At 40.9% G+C, this 17,435-nt stretch overlaps 1 protein-coding gene across 5 annotated transcripts in view; it reads right to left on the bottom strand.

Moving 5' to 3' along the window:
- The window catches only part of ECHDC1 (ethylmalonyl-CoA decarboxylase 1), a 46,711-nt gene extending 29,597 nt beyond the window's left edge, over positions 1 to 17,114 (bottom strand). For 4 of the 5 annotated variants that reach the window (XR_012672989.1, XM_075145805.1, XM_075145804.1 and 1 more), the window contains exons 1-3: positions 16,974 to 17,114; positions 9,216 to 9,437; positions 4,014 to 4,156 (exon numbers count right to left, since the gene is read on the bottom strand). Coding sequence is in view for 4 of the 5 variants with exons in the window: in XM_075145805.1 (XP_075001906.1) it covers positions 4,014 to 4,156; positions 9,216 to 9,437; positions 16,974 to 16,986 (378 nt within the window). In the remaining variant the exon portion in view is untranslated. Of the gene's footprint in view, positions 1 to 4,013; positions 4,157 to 9,215; positions 9,438 to 14,462; positions 14,708 to 16,973 lie in introns of all 5 variants that reach the window. The other variant, XM_075145803.1, reaches the window with a different exon arrangement.
- Positions 17,115 to 17,435: the final 321 nt, after the last annotated feature.

Below are 17,435 nucleotides of genomic sequence, written 5' to 3' on the forward strand. Positions count from 1 at the left end.
GTGGGAGGGAACATAATCAGGACAGCCAGCCCAGCTGGCCAATGGGGTATTCCATACCATGTGACGTCATGCTCAGTATATGAACGGTAGGCGTGATCCAGGAAGGGCCGATCGCTACTTGGTTATCGGTCAGCGCGGGTGGTGAGCAATTGCATTGTGCATCACTCATTTTGTATATTCTATCATTGTTTATTATCATTATTCTCCCTTTTCTGTTCTATTAAACTGTCTTTATCTCAACCCACGAGTTTTTCTCACTCTTACCCTTCCGATTCTCTCCCCGTCCCACTGGGGGGGCGGGGGGAGTGAGCGAGCGGCTGCGTGGTATTTGGCTACCTGCCAGGTTAAACCACGACAGTTGGGTTGACGGTTGGACACGATGATCTTAGAGGTCTTTTCCAACCTGTATGATTCTATGATTCTATGATTCTATATCTATTGGCGTTTACAAATTTCTAAAACACAGTTTTACAGGGACTGGCAAGTTAAAGAATCTGCCTTAATTAAAAGCTTCTGACTCATACCTCAGGGGAAGAAAAGATATGCAGTAAGTCTTCAGCACATCTTGGAATAGGACCTTCAACTTCAGTTGATTTATTGTCCATTTATTCATGAGTTCCCAAGACCTACTCTGCCCAACGCCAACAAGCATTATGGTGTTTAGGGACAGACCTCTGGCAGATGTAAGCTGCCACGACAATCACTACAGAGGAACCAGTGAATTCAGTTTCATTACATTAAAGGCCTGCTTGAAAATTGCAGCACAAGTTGATTTACAAAGAGGCTTTTATTTACTACTGTAGCAACCTCCTACATCCATTATGACCAGTAGCAACATTTCCTTTCCAAATTAAAGAACAATCCAATTCTCCATGATAGCTGTCTTAGCACTTTTAATCAGGAAGAAAAGTTCAAAACCCACATAACAAGATACCAGTTCTCGGACATGGACTTGCACAATTCCCATACTACAACCATCAGGATGAAGCTGCAAAAAAGCTCTTCAGAGAAAGTAATTTTTCATTTCATCACTGCGGAGTCCTTGCATTCAAATTGGCCATCTGAATTCATACCAAAATGGTAATTAAAGATTAATGCCAGAACAGACCAGCTTGATAAACGCAGTTATAACTGAGCAGACAAAAAGAAAGGTCTTCATATTCTCAGGTGGTAGAGAGATTACTGGGTATCACATGGAAAAAATACCTGCACAGAAAACACGCTGAAAAAAATCACAATTACTTGAGTCCTGGCCAACATACCCTTCAAAGCTTCCTGATAAGAAAAATAACGCTACTAGCTCAGAGTATTTTATCTGAATAAGAGAGGTGTTCACTGGAGTCTAGTGGAATAATCACATTTTCAGCTCTAATACTGTCTTTGGAGTAAGAAGAAAACTAACAAGCAGAAAGTGAGGTAAAATACAGTATGCACTACACATGGAAGAACAGGATCACTAGTTTGCGGTGGAGCTAGGGGAGGCAGGGAAGAAGAAAGTCACCTTCATAAAGTAGAAAACTGTACCCATGGCTCTTTTTGCTGCAAAAGCTTAGAGTCCACTTTCACTACAGATAGAACAATATTTCCAGACCATCTCTAACTGCTCGGAAGTCCTCCCTCCGCGGCTTACCACTCAGGAACCTCTGTCCTCGGGCTTTTAGACAAGGACTAAAGAAAGTGAAATTCTCCTTCGTTCCTCCTGCCTCTCAGGTGTCCTTTCAAGAGCTTCTCCTGCTTTTCAGCTAGCCAGCTTTTCAAGTCTCACTCCAGAATGAGGTTATTGCTCTTGGGAATCAGGCTTACAAGGACCGAAAAAAAAATTTTTTTTTTTTTTTTAAATGCCACTATTAATTTGCCTTCTGTGATTTGGTCACATAATGCTAGCACTCGCCAAAGAAGAACAGGCAGGGGACCTGGGTTTGTTTTAGGGTTAGGAAAAACTGAACATGGGAGAAGGAGGACAAAGAGGAAGAGGAGGAGGAAGAGGAAGAAAAGGAGGAGCCACTAGGGGGCACGAAAATGCTTCAGCATTCTTGGCCATTATTCTGCCTTTCCTGCACCACAGGGAAAGGCAAACTATATTGTAGATTACGAAAAATACAATCTCCCCTCAACCAACAGGTTGAATAAAATAAAAGTGTTTTCTATAATTACTAAAAGCTATGGGCTAAAGCAGCCTTGAAAAAAATTAAAGGAAAAACACTCCAGTTCAAGCATGAAGCTACTCCCTTTTTTTTTTTCCTTAGGGATGCTTGTGGACAGAAAACTTAACCTAATGCTCTTTTAACCTGAAACCAGACAAAACTCTCTCATCTGCAGTGAGTTAGAGAGCAGAGTTCTGCATGACTAGAGAACAGCAAATGCTATTCCTTATTCTATTCAAGTTTTTATTAAATAAAGACTAATAAATCACATCAAACAGATGGTTTAGGAGTTGGCTATTGTAAAGAAACCTCAGTTCTGGATAAATAGTTTGCACTCTCCCAAGGACATAGAAAGCAATGATGTTTAACTAGTCTTGGATCATTTCTGGTAACTCTTAAGACTTGTATTTCAGCACTAGCATGAGATCTAGATTCCTTCCAGAGAATTTTCAACAAAGTTATAATTAATACCTACGCATTTCATTCTGCCCAGTATATCTATTATGGACCCTAATCCTTACAAGAGCCCTCTATGCCACTGCAATGGCTCCAAGTAATTTCTATAAACATATACACAGAATACTAAATGTCCAAGAGAGTATGGAAGCAGAATCACTGAGAATTACTGAATGCAGAACTCTGAGGGAAAGCCTAGACTGCAGATAAGAAAATTGGCCCGTGCTTGGTTTCAGCTCCTTTTCTGTTGCTATAATGCTAAAATAAGCTGAAAATTTCAGATTAAAAAAACCTCCAAACAATTAAAAAAGAAACTCAAATCAAAGATACATCTATATTTTAAAAATGGCCAGTGCTTATAAAGCATCCAAATAAAAACTTCCCAAAGAACTTCTGTATCTAAAAAGCATGGTGTCTCCATATTAAGAAAAGTGTATCTCTCAGGGTGTTCCACAAATGAAACAAAGCCTCCTGTACCTTTCGAAAAATGGACCATCCTATTTATTTTATCAGGCCAGAAATACTTAAGACACAGTGATTTTTATGATACTTAGTTTCATCAACAGAAACAAATCATCACTAAAGACAAATACCAGATTAATCAGGTTTTGAGTTGGTGGTGTTACTAGAATGTTCAATTAAAATTAATTTGTGTGGGCAAATCCTGAAACTTGAAATGGACACAAAAAAGCACCAGGAGGCCAGTCACCACAACTGCAAACCAGGACATAAGAGCTACACAGGAAGGCCCCCTTCCCCTGCAGTTGACAAAGTCCTATTTCACACATTGCCAAGAACCACATATTAACCCATAAAAAGAATGACAGCACATGTGAAAGTTGTCAAGACAGGCTGGCATGAGTGAAAAACTGCCATCAAACCTTGACCTCTTCAGCCCCATAGTTACACACATGACTCCCTGACTGGACTACAAGATCAATGCCAAAGCCTTACAGCACAAGAATTGCATCTGTCCTTCCATTTTATGCAGTCCAAGCACAGTTTTGACAAAATTGAAATCTTTCTGTAATAGCAGCCATGCTGCTTAAATTTGGTTTTGACTTTATAATATATGAGAAATGATTACTTGTATCTGCTTTAAAGGTCAAACTACTGAAGCACAGGTTATTTGATGTGTAAATTCACCATATACTGCTCTGAGAAACTGAAATGACATTTTAAAAAAAAAAGGCTAAAAAGAATATGTGAGAATTCAGTGTTATGAATGAATTACAGTAACACTTAAGCCATGGCTTAAAGGGTCTGCCAGCATTTTTTTGAACTATTGAAAGCTCTATTCTGTGACTGGCATGTAAAATTGCAGCACATAGTGTAACACCTCTGTCTGAAAGGGATCTCAGAATATCAAAAAGCTGATTTTTCTTCAAAAACTTAATTTGTATCACAACTTGCCTGGGAGTTGGATATTGCTTTGACAGTGTTCAAATCAGATCCCGAGCAAAAGGTGTTTCCTGCACCACAGATGATAAGGCCTTTGCCATCCTTCCAGCTTTCCAGTTCGGTTACCCTCTCCTGGAGTTCTAGCATCATAGTGCCTGTCACAAGAGGGGAGAAGAAACATTTTTAACAGGAATTTATTATCACCACTATGTTTTACATTACATTTTTCACCGCCTAAACCAAGTTATCATTAATAAATGGGCTTAAAAACACAAGGGAAAGCATCACCTTAAATCCCACACACAAGCACTGACATATGTTTTTTCCCCTCAAAGATGCACTTCCTGAAATTCTGAAGCATATTCTGCAATTTGTGTTCAACTCACAACAAAAAAAAAAAAAAAAAAAAAAAAAAAAAGGCAAGGAGGCAAGCATAAACTCTACCTGGTTTATTCTTGTTTGCATACATTCAGAACACATGAACTTATACATGTATCTATCCAGATCTGTCCATCTAGTCATTACGTTACTGTCATTTCACCCTGCCCAAAGAGCTGACAGAATACAGAAAAGAATCATGTGCAAGCTGGTTTCAAGGTGCGACTAGTCAATGTTAATAAAGATTCCCAAAAAAAGGCTGAAGAGCAAACTATGTTGGAGGCCAAAGACATTTAGAAGTGTTCATCCAAAAGAAAATAGATACATTTGAAAATAGGAGCAAAGTACCTTTTATCTTTTAAAAGGACAAGAAAAAAAAAGATCATTCTAAAACATCTTTGATTCTCTCCCTGGTACCTTCCTAGAAAGGCTCTCTTTACAAAGTATACCCTAGGCTCCAAATGTATGGATTATACAGGTGTAGCTTTCTACTTCTAGCTTAAACATAGTATTCTCATATGTTCACGTAAGTACCCTTCCTGATATGGAACTCTACAAACTCCTGTTTCTAGAGCTCGTCCTAGACTGCAGCATCTTCCACATCAACTGAGCTTACCCAGCATTAACTTAAAGCGCTTCCTCTCTGAATGCCTATGACTCTCATTCAGTTATATTCTTAAGAGAAAACATTTACAGAAACTAATTTCAGAAAGCAGCCTACATACAGGCTGATGATACTCTCAGCTTTATCCTCCTTTGACAAGAATTTAGATAGCAGGCCTACCTTCTTCAGATAGAAATGTGCTTTAGATTAATACCCTCAAGGACTCTTTTCCCGCCAAGAGTGTTGGTTTTTTGACCTTATGCCTGCATGCACAGAACGCATCCTGTTCTGAAATTGCCTTTTAGCAGCCATCCTCACATGGGAGATTATTTTTTTTTTCCTTCCTGCTTCTTTTCCTTGCAGTTCCTTTTGAAGTAAGCTTCCCAGCACCAGGTCAAGAGTGAATTCTCAGGCAAGCAGTTCCACCTCAGGCTTGGTCTCAGCCACTAAAATAGCACATTTTGACAATGTTCCTGAGGAGGGCAATAATTAAGTGGACATTACATATTATATACTGGAAAGACACTGGGTTGGTTTCTTCCACTGTCAGGTCCAGACTATGATCCTCTAACAAATCCCAGCACTTTTACCGTTCATTTCCCTTCTGTATTTATAACTTGGTCATGCTTTTTGTGTGTTGCACATTACATTTGCTTTCATTGAATTTCACCTTGTTGATCTTGAGCTCTTTGTAGCAATTAATCAAGACCACTTTGAATTCCACTCCTCTGCTCCAAATAATAATCTTGCAAGCTCTCCCAATCTGGGATCATCTGACAATTTCAGCAGTTCACCTTCTATTCCCTCATCCCAGCCATAAAGGAAAATACTGAGCAGAACTAGGCCTAGATGAGATTTTTGTGGGTCTTCACTTGAAATAGTTTCCCAGCCTGACAGTACACTCAACAACGACTTTTCTGCAAACGCTGCTGTTTAAATAGGTGTGCATCAACCCTGTGGATTTCACTTTTTGCATATTTGCCAAGTTTTCTTGCATGAAAAGTATTTTGGCTGGCATCCAACTTTGCCAGTTAAGATACAGCACAACCACTGTTTGCAGTCCTTTTAATAATCAAAGCAGTGAGGTAATGAAGAGTCTTTCCACAGAGTATTACGAGCCAAAAATCTAGTTAACTGAAAAATTAAGTTTACAAAAAGGAACCGTGTGAGCCAGTCACATGCAACAGCAGGGGACATGAGACACTGGCCAGAGCCTATCCGGTACTCCTGGGAGAGGATCCCTTCCATCACTAACAACACTGAACTATTATTTTACCAACAGATATAGTCCATGATGTTTGATACAATGATGAGGACACAATACTAAAGCAAATCCTCGTTCTGCCAGTCTTGGCCCTTCAGTATTTGATACCAGTAAATTCGTGCTCTTCACAGAACTAAATCTACTTGGAATAATAATTTGTTTGCATCTTAATTATAATCTGAGAATAAATGCTTTAAAGTCAATTCTAGAAAATAAAATTATCACCATTATTATCTAATTCCTGCAGGCTGGCTTCCTTCTCTTTTAAATTAAGTTCAACTTTAGTTCAGCAAGAGGTTGTGCTGCTGAAATTGGTTCCACCACTCTTAAACTGACATTATTAGCTTTTGTTTCCAAAGAGACCATTTCAAACAGGTGGTAATCAGATTCCAATTAAGAAGAGAAAAAAGGCATAACAACCTCCACATTGGCCATTAGCAATTTGCTAACAATTTTGCTCTGCTTTTGGTTCCATGGTTGCTCAAGCTTAGAATAAACCTAATTCCTTTGAGATAAAAAGCTGCTGTGTAAAGTAAATGCCTGGCAAATAGGATTTCTCTCAACAGTTTAATGATGTTTTGCAGCTTTCTAAAGGAAGATATATACCTTTTTTTAATATATATATATATATATTTATATGTATATATAAATTCACATCTGCCACTATCCAGAAGCTCTGAGACACAGAATCAACAGAATTTATTTGGGGGGGTATCTACAGGCTCTGGCTGATGAAGTCAACGAGGTCCTGCTGGGGCAATTTAAGGGTTGTGCATCCCATCCCTTTTCATACTTCTCCTGAAGGGTATTACTTGATACACAACAAAAGGAAAAGGATCAAGTGTTTGCTAGTTCCTCAGCAACTACAGTTTACAGACAGTAATGTTAAAATAAAATGAAAAGCAGTATAAATTAATATGCCATACCATCCACCCCAGCGCCCAAGGGGCCAGCATGATTTTGCTTCTACTCTCCCTCCTGTAACAACAAAAGTCTCTGGCAGAGGTGCACAGTAGAAAGAAGCAATAATCTCTTCAACTGCCATAGTAAGATTTTTCCAGAGCAAATTTTTGTGGCTATTACCTCGCAAAATGGAGTACTGCTCTGTACAGGGCTCTACACACTACCATAAAACAGAACTGCCTGATCCCATGGCTCATTTGCTATATGCTAATCAGGGTCTGCAACAAAGACAGAACTATTAATTTGCTCACAGGTTTTTGTAGCTCCTCTTTGCTACTAGAGCATCTAAATCACATACACTAATAATTTATTTTCACAGCAGTTCTATAAGGAAAGAAGAGATTATTTTAGAGACCACTAACTGAGCCACAGAGAAAATATCTGCTAATTTTGGGTGCTCAACTTGAGATGTGTGATATGATTTCAGTACATTAACATTATATAGCACTTCATATAGTCACAGCACAGCTACCAGTGGCCTAAATAGCAGCTGCAACTGCTCAGCACTTCAGCAAATCAGTTCTGAGACCCTTCTGCCAAGCACCTAGAAAACAGAGAACATAGTTGTAAGTTTCTATGAAAGTTTAGTTTAAGCAGTTTGACTTGTGTTACATCTGATCTCCATAGCAGACTAGGCTTTTTCTGTCCTTTCTCCTTTTGCTAGTACATCTCATTTCTCACGCCCCTTTCAACTTCCACAACAAATAGGCTAAAAGCACACAGTCTACAAGCTGTACCTTGCACAGCTCTATTTTGAGTCAAAAATAAAAAACCAATCTGTAGAAAAAGAGGAAACAACAATGTAATTATGATTGTATAATAACATGTATGCTGACAGGGAGGTATTCAGAAGGACAATCTCCATACTAACATCTTTTAGCTACAACTTCTCAAGTTAGGTAATGATTTTATACCTGAGCTTTTAAATGGAAACAAAAGAGAAACTGCAGAGACATCTAGGTGCCTTACCACTAATTCTGTTGTTCTGTTAGGTTCTCTTCCTTTCAACTAACAATCATTAGTGGAAGGAGTGGATTGACATTCTCCATGTAAACAGCTCTACGCTTTGCTAGTGGGTTGCAAACAAATTTGCTGATAGCAAAGGAACAGGGAGAACCGGGCAGGAAAATAGAACAGCAAAAAAGAAATTAACAAGATGACACAAATGTACCCATTTCAAAATATTAACAGATAAAGGCATTCTTACAGTAAAGACTTATGCACAGCTCAAGCTCAGGCAGATGCAGACCCTGAACCTGTGCCACTTATGTCTGAAGAGAACAGCACAAATTGTAATATTCTAGACAGTTAGGGAGAGACAGCAAATATACCTATTTTGGAGATCAAAAGCCTCTCATAATACAAAATTAATCAAACACTTGGTTTTGATAGCTGTCCAGTGTAAAAGCATATTAAGAAGATTCCTGATCTGCAACAGCTGAGAATACACAGCTCATCTGATCTTTCATTAACCAGTCACTGGTATTTAAGATATGAGGCAAACGAAGAAGAAATGGAAGCCAGTTTGGGTGATGAAAAGACCAAATTATAGAATCTTAAGTTACAGAGAAGGCTTTAGGTAAATAACAAAGAAGTAAACGCACCCTTTCTACTCCACCTACAAAACAAAGATGGCATCTTCCCACCCCCATAAAAATACCCTATACATTTCCAGAACAGTACAGACAAAATAAAAGGAGATACAAGAAAGAGCACAGTAGCAGAACTGTGCTGACTGAAAAAAAAAAAAAGGGAGGGGGGGAGAGGCATGTTCTGCCAGACAGTCCTTGTGTCACTGAGAATTTCTTATATTCTCATGACATTTATGGCAAAGCTACTATGCAGAACAGTGGGCATTCGATGCACATCTCAATAAAACTTAAACATTTTTCTTTTAACTAAGGAATGGTAAGGCACAGGTTTTAATTTTCTTTAGGCAAAATGCTAAAAGGAGTAACTGAAGGAGAAAAAAAACAACCCAGCAACCCCATCAACTAATTAATACCTGTAATGGCATTCATTAGCTTTGGGTTGTTCAAAGTAAGTACTGCAATGCCATTGTCTTCTTTGGAGAGGTTGATGGATCCACCAGCAAACTGCTGAAGTTTCTCCTTTATCCGTTCTTCCTCATAACCGTGAGCAGCAGTATACAGTGATGTCATCCTCTGTTGTAGTATTGTCTCCTTTGTAGTCTGAAGTAAGTTCTTCCACAGAGCAGCTGCCATTTCTGGAAAGAAACAGAGAGGGGGAAAAAAAAAAATTAGTAAATTTCCTTTGAGATCCACCTCAGTCCTCTGACAGTGGGAAGCAGAACAGCAGAAACTAATACAAAGATGATGCAATCACAGAAGTCTACAGAAATCACTGCAGACAGTATTTGCAAAATTCTTAGTTTGAATCTATTCCCACAAAGTTAATAGAAGGTGTTTTATGAAGTGATTTTAGTAGTTAAGCCAGAAATTAGCATCTTTTAAAATATTTTCTTCCTAAAGTACTTGGGTGCAGAATATCAAAGAGGCTCAAGAACTGTAGTAAGACGTTTACATATTCCATTAGACCAACCTACTCTGTACTAATCTTCTAAAGCCTCTCCCCTCCACCAAAAAAAAACACCAGAAAAAGCCCACACCTGTGTTGGAGGAGGAATCCTATCAAAACCCGTATTTTTCAGGATCTGGATGTTTTCAGGATGTCCTGTTTTTCTGTAAATGACTATTATACCGCAAGACTATTCTGAAAGAAATATTTGAGGAACACAAAAAGTAAAAACCTAAGACCATTCCTATATTGAGGTCTATTCCCTATCATCTAATTCCATTAACACATTTATCACACTCCATCTTAACACTGGTTAGATTTCCTAGGCTCTGGTAGCTAAATGCTTTTCCCAGTCATTCCAGTTCCACTTTGAATTGATCTCACTTGGACACAGAGCACCAGAACCCGTGCAGTACCCCAAAGGAAGAAAAGTGTACAACTGTATTATATAGAAAGCATCTCACTTGCCTTTTATACAGCTACGTAATACTGTTAGTCTATTTCTATGCACCATTACAGCCATGTCTTATTCGTCCACTACTTCCACTCTGGAACGTATGCGTGTATACCAGGAAATAACAAGGAAGTCATTATCAAATATTATTCTTGAGCTGCGGCTCTACTTTATTTTATTTACTTTGGAAAAGGGTCTACTGGAGAAAGTGGCTGACAAGTGATTTGAAAGAAATAGGCTACAGCCTGAACTGGAGACTGCTGATCTGAAAAGAAGTCATCTTAGAAGGCACTCAGAGTGGGAAGTAAAAGAACCACCACAGGACACAGAAAAAGGTTTGCTATATCTAAATCTTGCAATTTGCTGGACTAGTCCTAGCTTTGCCCCAACCCCCTTTTTAATGGATACAGCTGTTCAGAAGACATGGTAGATGCTCATTTTTTGGAGAACTGGGAAAAGACCATCTTTGTTTCTTAATCATATTTGGCAGAAACAAGAGTCTTCCAGAACTCACAAGAAGCTCCTGGACAGTTTTTCTAAGGTGAACCCAGAACACAAATGTATTCACTGAGGCAGAATTTGGTGACAGCTATATTTAATACTATGTTCGGGGCATTTTACAGTTTACAGACTGAAATTTTTAAAACATTTATTATATACACATGAACAAGAAAACACTCATTAAGAAAGCACACACAATTAGTATATAATGAAAGAAGTGAACAGTCCTGTCAGGTGTACACTTATCTTGTCTCTAGCTGCACCATCCCACACTAAAGAGGAAAATGTTTCTGTTTGGGCAGGTAAAATCCTCATTGAAACGGAGGAGGAGTTTGCACAGCTACCACATTACAGCATGCGGAGGGGTATGCATTGAACCAGGCAATTTCAAAGAGAGCCGCCTATGCCAGTAGATTCATACCTGTCCTGCCACATTGCATCCACCAGTACAGCACTATCTCACAAGTTCAACACAAAGAAACTAGTAAGGCCTATAAAAATCTATGCATTGTAAGGTCATATACACTGGAATAGGTAAAGGGATAATTTTTTAACACCTGGTGAGACACTTTGAAGGGTCTTCTGAGTTCCTTACTAAATTCAAGGTTTTAATCTGTCACAATCAACTTTTCTACACTCAAGTGTAACCTAATAAAACTAATTAAAATTTAATCAAGTTAAAAATGTGATTGAATACCAGATTCATTACTTCATAAATAATATCACCCAGCTGCTGCTGCACCTAACACTCTTCATCTATGCACATTCTAATATTATCTGCAACATTTCAGCCATCACCTTTCAGAGCTTTAAAATGGCTTCTCTTGGTAAAATTTTATTTAAGAGTGAAAACAGGTTTCCAAGGCTTATTTCTGAGCTAAATGATTCCTTTTATATTCAGACTCTCAGAAGAGAAACAGCCTTCCATTTTCTCTAAAACTTCAGCAGTCATTCCCCAACATACATTCATCCATCCAGCTACTAGTTTTTGCTCAGGAGAGAACAAACATTAAAAACATGGATAGTGCAGGCTCTCGTTGCAAAGTGTAGCTTGAACAATTAGTTCCCAATTTTTAATGAATACAAAGCCTCCCCAATCCTTGTAAGAAGACAGACTAGATTTAATTCTCTAGGAAGTCATGATGATTGGCTTGAAAGCAAAGAAAAAAAAAGTCTGTTCTGTTACCCTAACTCCCTGCTAAATTATACTTGTTTGATCACTTTTACACTACCTAGATTTCACATGTCAAAAAACATACAGAGCAAAACAGACTTAAGATATGGAAATTTTATTCCACAAAAAAAGAGTCTGTCATTTTCAACTGCGTGGTTATATGCATTAAGAGCTCTTTAATATTATCACTATGGTAATAAAGAGCATCAGCAAGTGTGGGATTAGAAAACAAATTGGACATCACTGCCTGCTGATCGTGACTCATGATTAATGACTCATGCAAGGTATTATCATTGAATTATTTTCTTTAAAACCATCTCTCACAGTACCGGTCAGTACCCAGTACTTTTTTAATAAAAACAAGATTATTTTAACAGCGCAGTCTAGGAAAGCTAACCACTCGGGAAAAGCGTGACATTTAAGCTACAGCTCTTTCAAACTAAAGGGATTTCTGCTGGTATCAACACCGAAAATTTCAATCAGTATGGAGTACTCACAATCCACCGCATGACTGAGATTGATTTTCTGTACTGTAAGTGAAAGCACTGCAAGAGACAGATGTTGCAGTAACCCGCACAATGTTGTAGGACAAGCCAAGAGGTATTTATTACACTAAAATTTTGAGATTTTCAGTTTAACATAATTACGTCCATTTAGATACACTTATAGAAATGAAGTCTTAATATAATTTTAAAAAGTCAGATATGCTACACCCATTAACATCTGTAGCACACACAGTTTATGCACAGTTTTTATAGTGAAAAAAATTCTGACAGTACAGGAATAACGAACACTGTGGGCAATTAGCATCTTTCAATTAGCACTTTAAGAAGTGCTACAGCTTTACGTATCACTGGCGACAACTCAGAGGTAAGCTGATAGTATGGATATCAATAGTCTTTCATTCCACAGTTATTGTACCTCTTACATAAACCAACAGTTTAAATCCCATTTGGCACTCAAGTGATTTTATAACACCCTTGCATGTGGGCTAGCAGACTGTGGGTTAATATGAACACATCAAATGTCAACACTTCAGTATCGAAGTTCATTATGCAAGAGCAATATATGTATCTACATGCAGACACTCACATACAATATATGTATTTTTGTGTATGCTTAGGTATCAGAGGCCTTCTGAAAGCCTCTGTAACTGCCTAGTTAAAATTCAGCTCTCACAATGTTAATAAAAAAAATAGTAATAGGAATAACACCAGCACCAATATTCCCGGACTGAGCAGATTCTTTGGGAAACTAATAAACCCCAACTCTTGAACAAGCACATTTGCCCTTGCCATTCACCACTACTCTGTTGGAACCCCAGTTTTTCTCTTAAAACACGCTGTATCAAACAGCAACCTTCAGCAATGTTGCCAGTTGCAACTGCCAGCGAGCGTAAAGATAACCGGCCAGAGCACTGGGTAAGGGATGTAGGTAGCAACTTCCTGGATGGGTAGAAGAACGAAGGCAAACCAGAGAACTGGACATTAGGAGCCCAAACGAGCATTTGAGCTGCATGCACAAACAAGAAACACTACAGAGCAGCTATTCTGAAATAATCAGCAAGTTAAAATGCATGAGCAGGGAAAATTCCAACTCAAAGATAGCGCCTGAATTACTGACACAAGTCAGGGAAAAAGCAAATGGGGAGAAAAGATGCAGGGATGTGTTTTCAATACATCAGGGAAATAAGCGTGCCCTTTCATGTGGGACAGGTGTGATGTGCAGATACAGACTGGTGAGTCACCTGCCAAAAAACATCAGCTGAATTTCTGGTTTTGGATGAAGTATCCTGAGATAAAGTATAGCAGAAATAAAGGGATCTAACATACAAAATCCATGAAAGAAATCTTAGGGAGAAGAAAATATTCAAATGACATAAGAAAAAAACAATTTGAAAGGCACTTCTGTGACAATGCCAAAGGCATCAAAGGCAGGTGACAGGTCAGGAAGCACAGGAGAACTTGACTTGATTAAGACCTTCAGCAGCTGCAGTTTCAGTGACAAGCACAGAAGTGCGAAGACAGGGCATGGAGAAAGGGATAGATGTGAACTGAAGATGATGATGACATGATTCACAGTTCAACCCTGTGTGGGTGTCTCACCAGTCACCATAGAAGGTACTCATTTGTACTAGAGAGCAGTGTGCATGACTGTTAGATGCTTCACTGGGTTCCTGCAGTGGCTGACTAATGAATGGAAAGCAAGTGGTGACCCAATGCTGAGGACTGGCACAACTGACCCTACAACGCGAAAACAGATGAAAGAGCAGAGAGTGAAAAAGAAATATAACCAAAGCATGAAAACAGTCCATCTGTACCAAAAAAAGTAGGCTGAAAATGAGTGAAAATCATTGATACCAAACTGACCGGAACCTGGGACAGTGGGCTGGTAGGTGATTGTGGGGAAAAAAAAAAGAAAGAAAATAAATTCCAGTGCTGGACAGAGAGAAGGAACTCAGAAATAGCAAGATCAAAGGGGGCCAGCCTGGATGCAAATGAAGACTAGAGCATGGGTCTCATAGTGAAGAGGAGTCACTGGACCCTGCCTTCAGATACAAGAAAGGTGTAGGAGGGAGCTCTCACCTGCACAGTTCCTCCCCAGCACTGGCTCAAAAAGCCACTGTTGCCAGCTGCTTGTCACCACTCCTCACCTGAAGGTTACAGAGCCCTCCATCTACCTCATCCGCTTACGCATCTCTCTTCTTTCCTTCAGTGATGCGTGGGTTAGGTTAACTTACAACACCTTACCTGACAGGTTCTTCCCACTCTAATAATTACCAGCTGAGGCAAGCTGAGGGCAGTCACCTCTCCAGCTGGCTTTCCTTCAGCTGGAAGAAAGCAGCGAGCAGATCTTAAGCATGCTAAGGGATCGGCAGCAGAAAACCTATTGGCAAAACGTAACTTACAAATACAGAAATTAAACAAAGCTTGGGAAATTCTGCCTCCCCAAGAAGGAAAATGCACCTCCTCTATGGCATCTCTACACAAAGCAGGAACTCCTATCAAGTTCAACAGGAGCCGCCCCAAGCTCATGCCTTTCTCAAGACGCTGTGGCTCTCAAACTTGCTGAACCCTGTTCAAATTTTTAGTACATTGTCTCTGGTACCCGCACGGTAGACAAATTAGGTGGGATCAATAGTCCCTCCAGTTCAGTGTGAAGATACTTAAAGAGCTTTGTGACTTCTCTAAAAAAAGGCTTTAGAAGTAGCTGGTATTATAAAGGACAGGTTTTTTAGCCTCTATGTTACTGTTGAGAAGAGAACAAAAAGTTTGGGCCTCCTAGTTTCTAGATGTCAGCATTAGAAACAATGTTTACCTATCCAGAAGCTGAGAGAACAAGAAGTGAGAATTGAAATGGCTTCAAATCATGCACATGTGAAATAAAAATAAATTGTGGAAAAAAAACCTTTTACCATTGTAAGTAAAAAACCCTTTTGTGGTTTCGATTTTAAGCTGGCTTACCCTTTACACCTCTTTTCTGCTTCTATCTCTCTTTTTTCCCTTGTTTTTCCATTGTTTCTGAGCAGCTCTGGGGATAGCAAGCTATGTGTTTTCCAAATTATTTGTTCTTCGTTTAGTTTTGTATTTTTTAATGGTCCCTGCACGCTAAGGTTTAGATGTGAATTGTCTCCCTGTTCCTAAGCAAATATATTCTCTTTTAATCACATTTTACTTATTTTGAAGACCTAGTAAACGAATCACACAGAAACATACCCAAGTCCAGTGAAAAATAATGGCATTCAAGGATGCAAAACAGCTAACAAAAGAAGTCTTTCCATAAATACATGAAAACATTAGGTTTTGGTCACATGGTGAGTACAAGATCTTGAGTTTCACAGCAGGGGGTGACAGCAAGAATCTGTTACCTTCTGCAAAAAGCATGCAGGTCCTTTATTTTTCAAAGCTTTGATCTAAAGAGGTTCTCTTTGCCTCTGTCAGCAAAGGACCCTCTATAACAGTGACAGAAAACACTTTTAAGTTCACATAAAGCTCACTGCCCTCTAGGTGTATTTTAGACACCTTTAAAACGAACAGATGCGCTACTTCACAGGAACAGAAACGACCACAACGAACTCACCATTCGCTTTTTAGTCACCAAATCCTAAACCATAAAAAGCGTAAGGGTGAATTCATTCTAGCTGCAACCGCAAATACTGCTGCTTTCCCAAGGATTAATTTGCCTTGAAAACTGTAAAAAGTTTTGTTAGTCGAGCAGCGGTCTGGATTCCACTTAGTACACTGTTCTTTCCTATTGCTCTCCTTACCACCACCACCACCAGTAAGTGCTCTTGCTGACAGCAACAGCAAAACTGCATCCTGGTGTCAGAACTGGCCACGCAGCACGATTCTCAGGGGCGTATCTCCTGCTCCCCTGTAACGGCACTGGGAACTAGCAGCAGCATACCAGGACAGCGTGTGGCTCCTTGGCTCTACACACTAAGTTTCGGGAAGCAAAGGAATCCTGCATGGTATCACCCCGGGAAGAAAAAAAGACTGGAGGGGGACAGAGGGGAAATGCCTTCCCCAGCTGAGGTTTCTTGCTGCTGACCTTGTGCAATGCCAAAATCCCAGCAAGTGCATTATAGCACTTGGTCTGACCTAGGCAAGCATTCCTGGCACATACCACTTTTTATTTATTTATGTAATTTTAAATCTAAAGCCAAGGGAGGGATCCATGCCGAGCGGTATCAAAGGGGGCAGTAACCGGCTGTTCCCAAAATAAGACCCAAAATAAGGTCTCTGGGCTGAAGCCAAGCAAAAGCATAACATTTTCAGGCAGAAACACCACCGGCCGCACCAACACCGGCGAGGTCGCCTCGCTTTTGCCCCGGACACCCAGCGGCTCCGCGGGGACCGGGCCGCCGCCGCGGCCTCTCCTCAGCCCGAAGTCCCGGCCCGACCCGGCTCTCCCCTTCGCCACCGCAAGCCCCAGGGCCCCGCAGAGGCCCCCAGCCGCCTCAGCGGCTCCCGGACCCTCACGCAGAGGCCCTCTTCACCCTCCTGCAGTGCCGGCGAGCCAGCAGGGGCAGCCCCCGAGCTCCGCAGGCCCCGGGCTGGCCGAAAGCAAGCGGAGGCCCGCGGCCGGGCACTGACCTGGCCCCGCCATTCCCCTTCCCGTCGCCGATCGGGCGGCGGGGGGCGGGCGGTGCTTCGGGGAAAGCGGCCCCGCCGGGAACCGCCGCCGCGCCGCACCGGGCCGGGAGGGGCCGGGCCGACGGGGCCCGGCTCCGCGCCGGGGGAAGGCCGGGCCTGCAGCCGCCCTGCCATGGGGAGCAGCGGGTGCCGAGGCAGCCGCCCTGCCATGGGGAGCAGCGGGTGCCGAGGCAACCCCCGGGGCAAAGCAAAGGTGATTAAAGAGCATACTGAGCCCCGGCGAGCCCGAGGCAGACTTGGGGCCGGCAGCCGGGCGGCCTGAGCCGCAGTGGGGAAGCGGTGTCCTTTGCTCGATGCCACATCCACTTACCGGTGCCCCCAGGCACCGAAAACTCAGTCTGAATTTAAGCAGTTTTGCCACAGAAGCTCCAAGGTTGCTTAGTACCACATAAGCAGGTCATT

Source organism: Calonectris borealis, chromosome 3 (genome assembly GCF_964195595.1).
Source record: "Calonectris borealis chromosome 3, bCalBor7.hap1.2, whole genome shotgun sequence".
Lineage (NCBI taxonomy): Eukaryota > Metazoa > Chordata > Aves > Procellariiformes > Procellariidae > Calonectris > Calonectris borealis.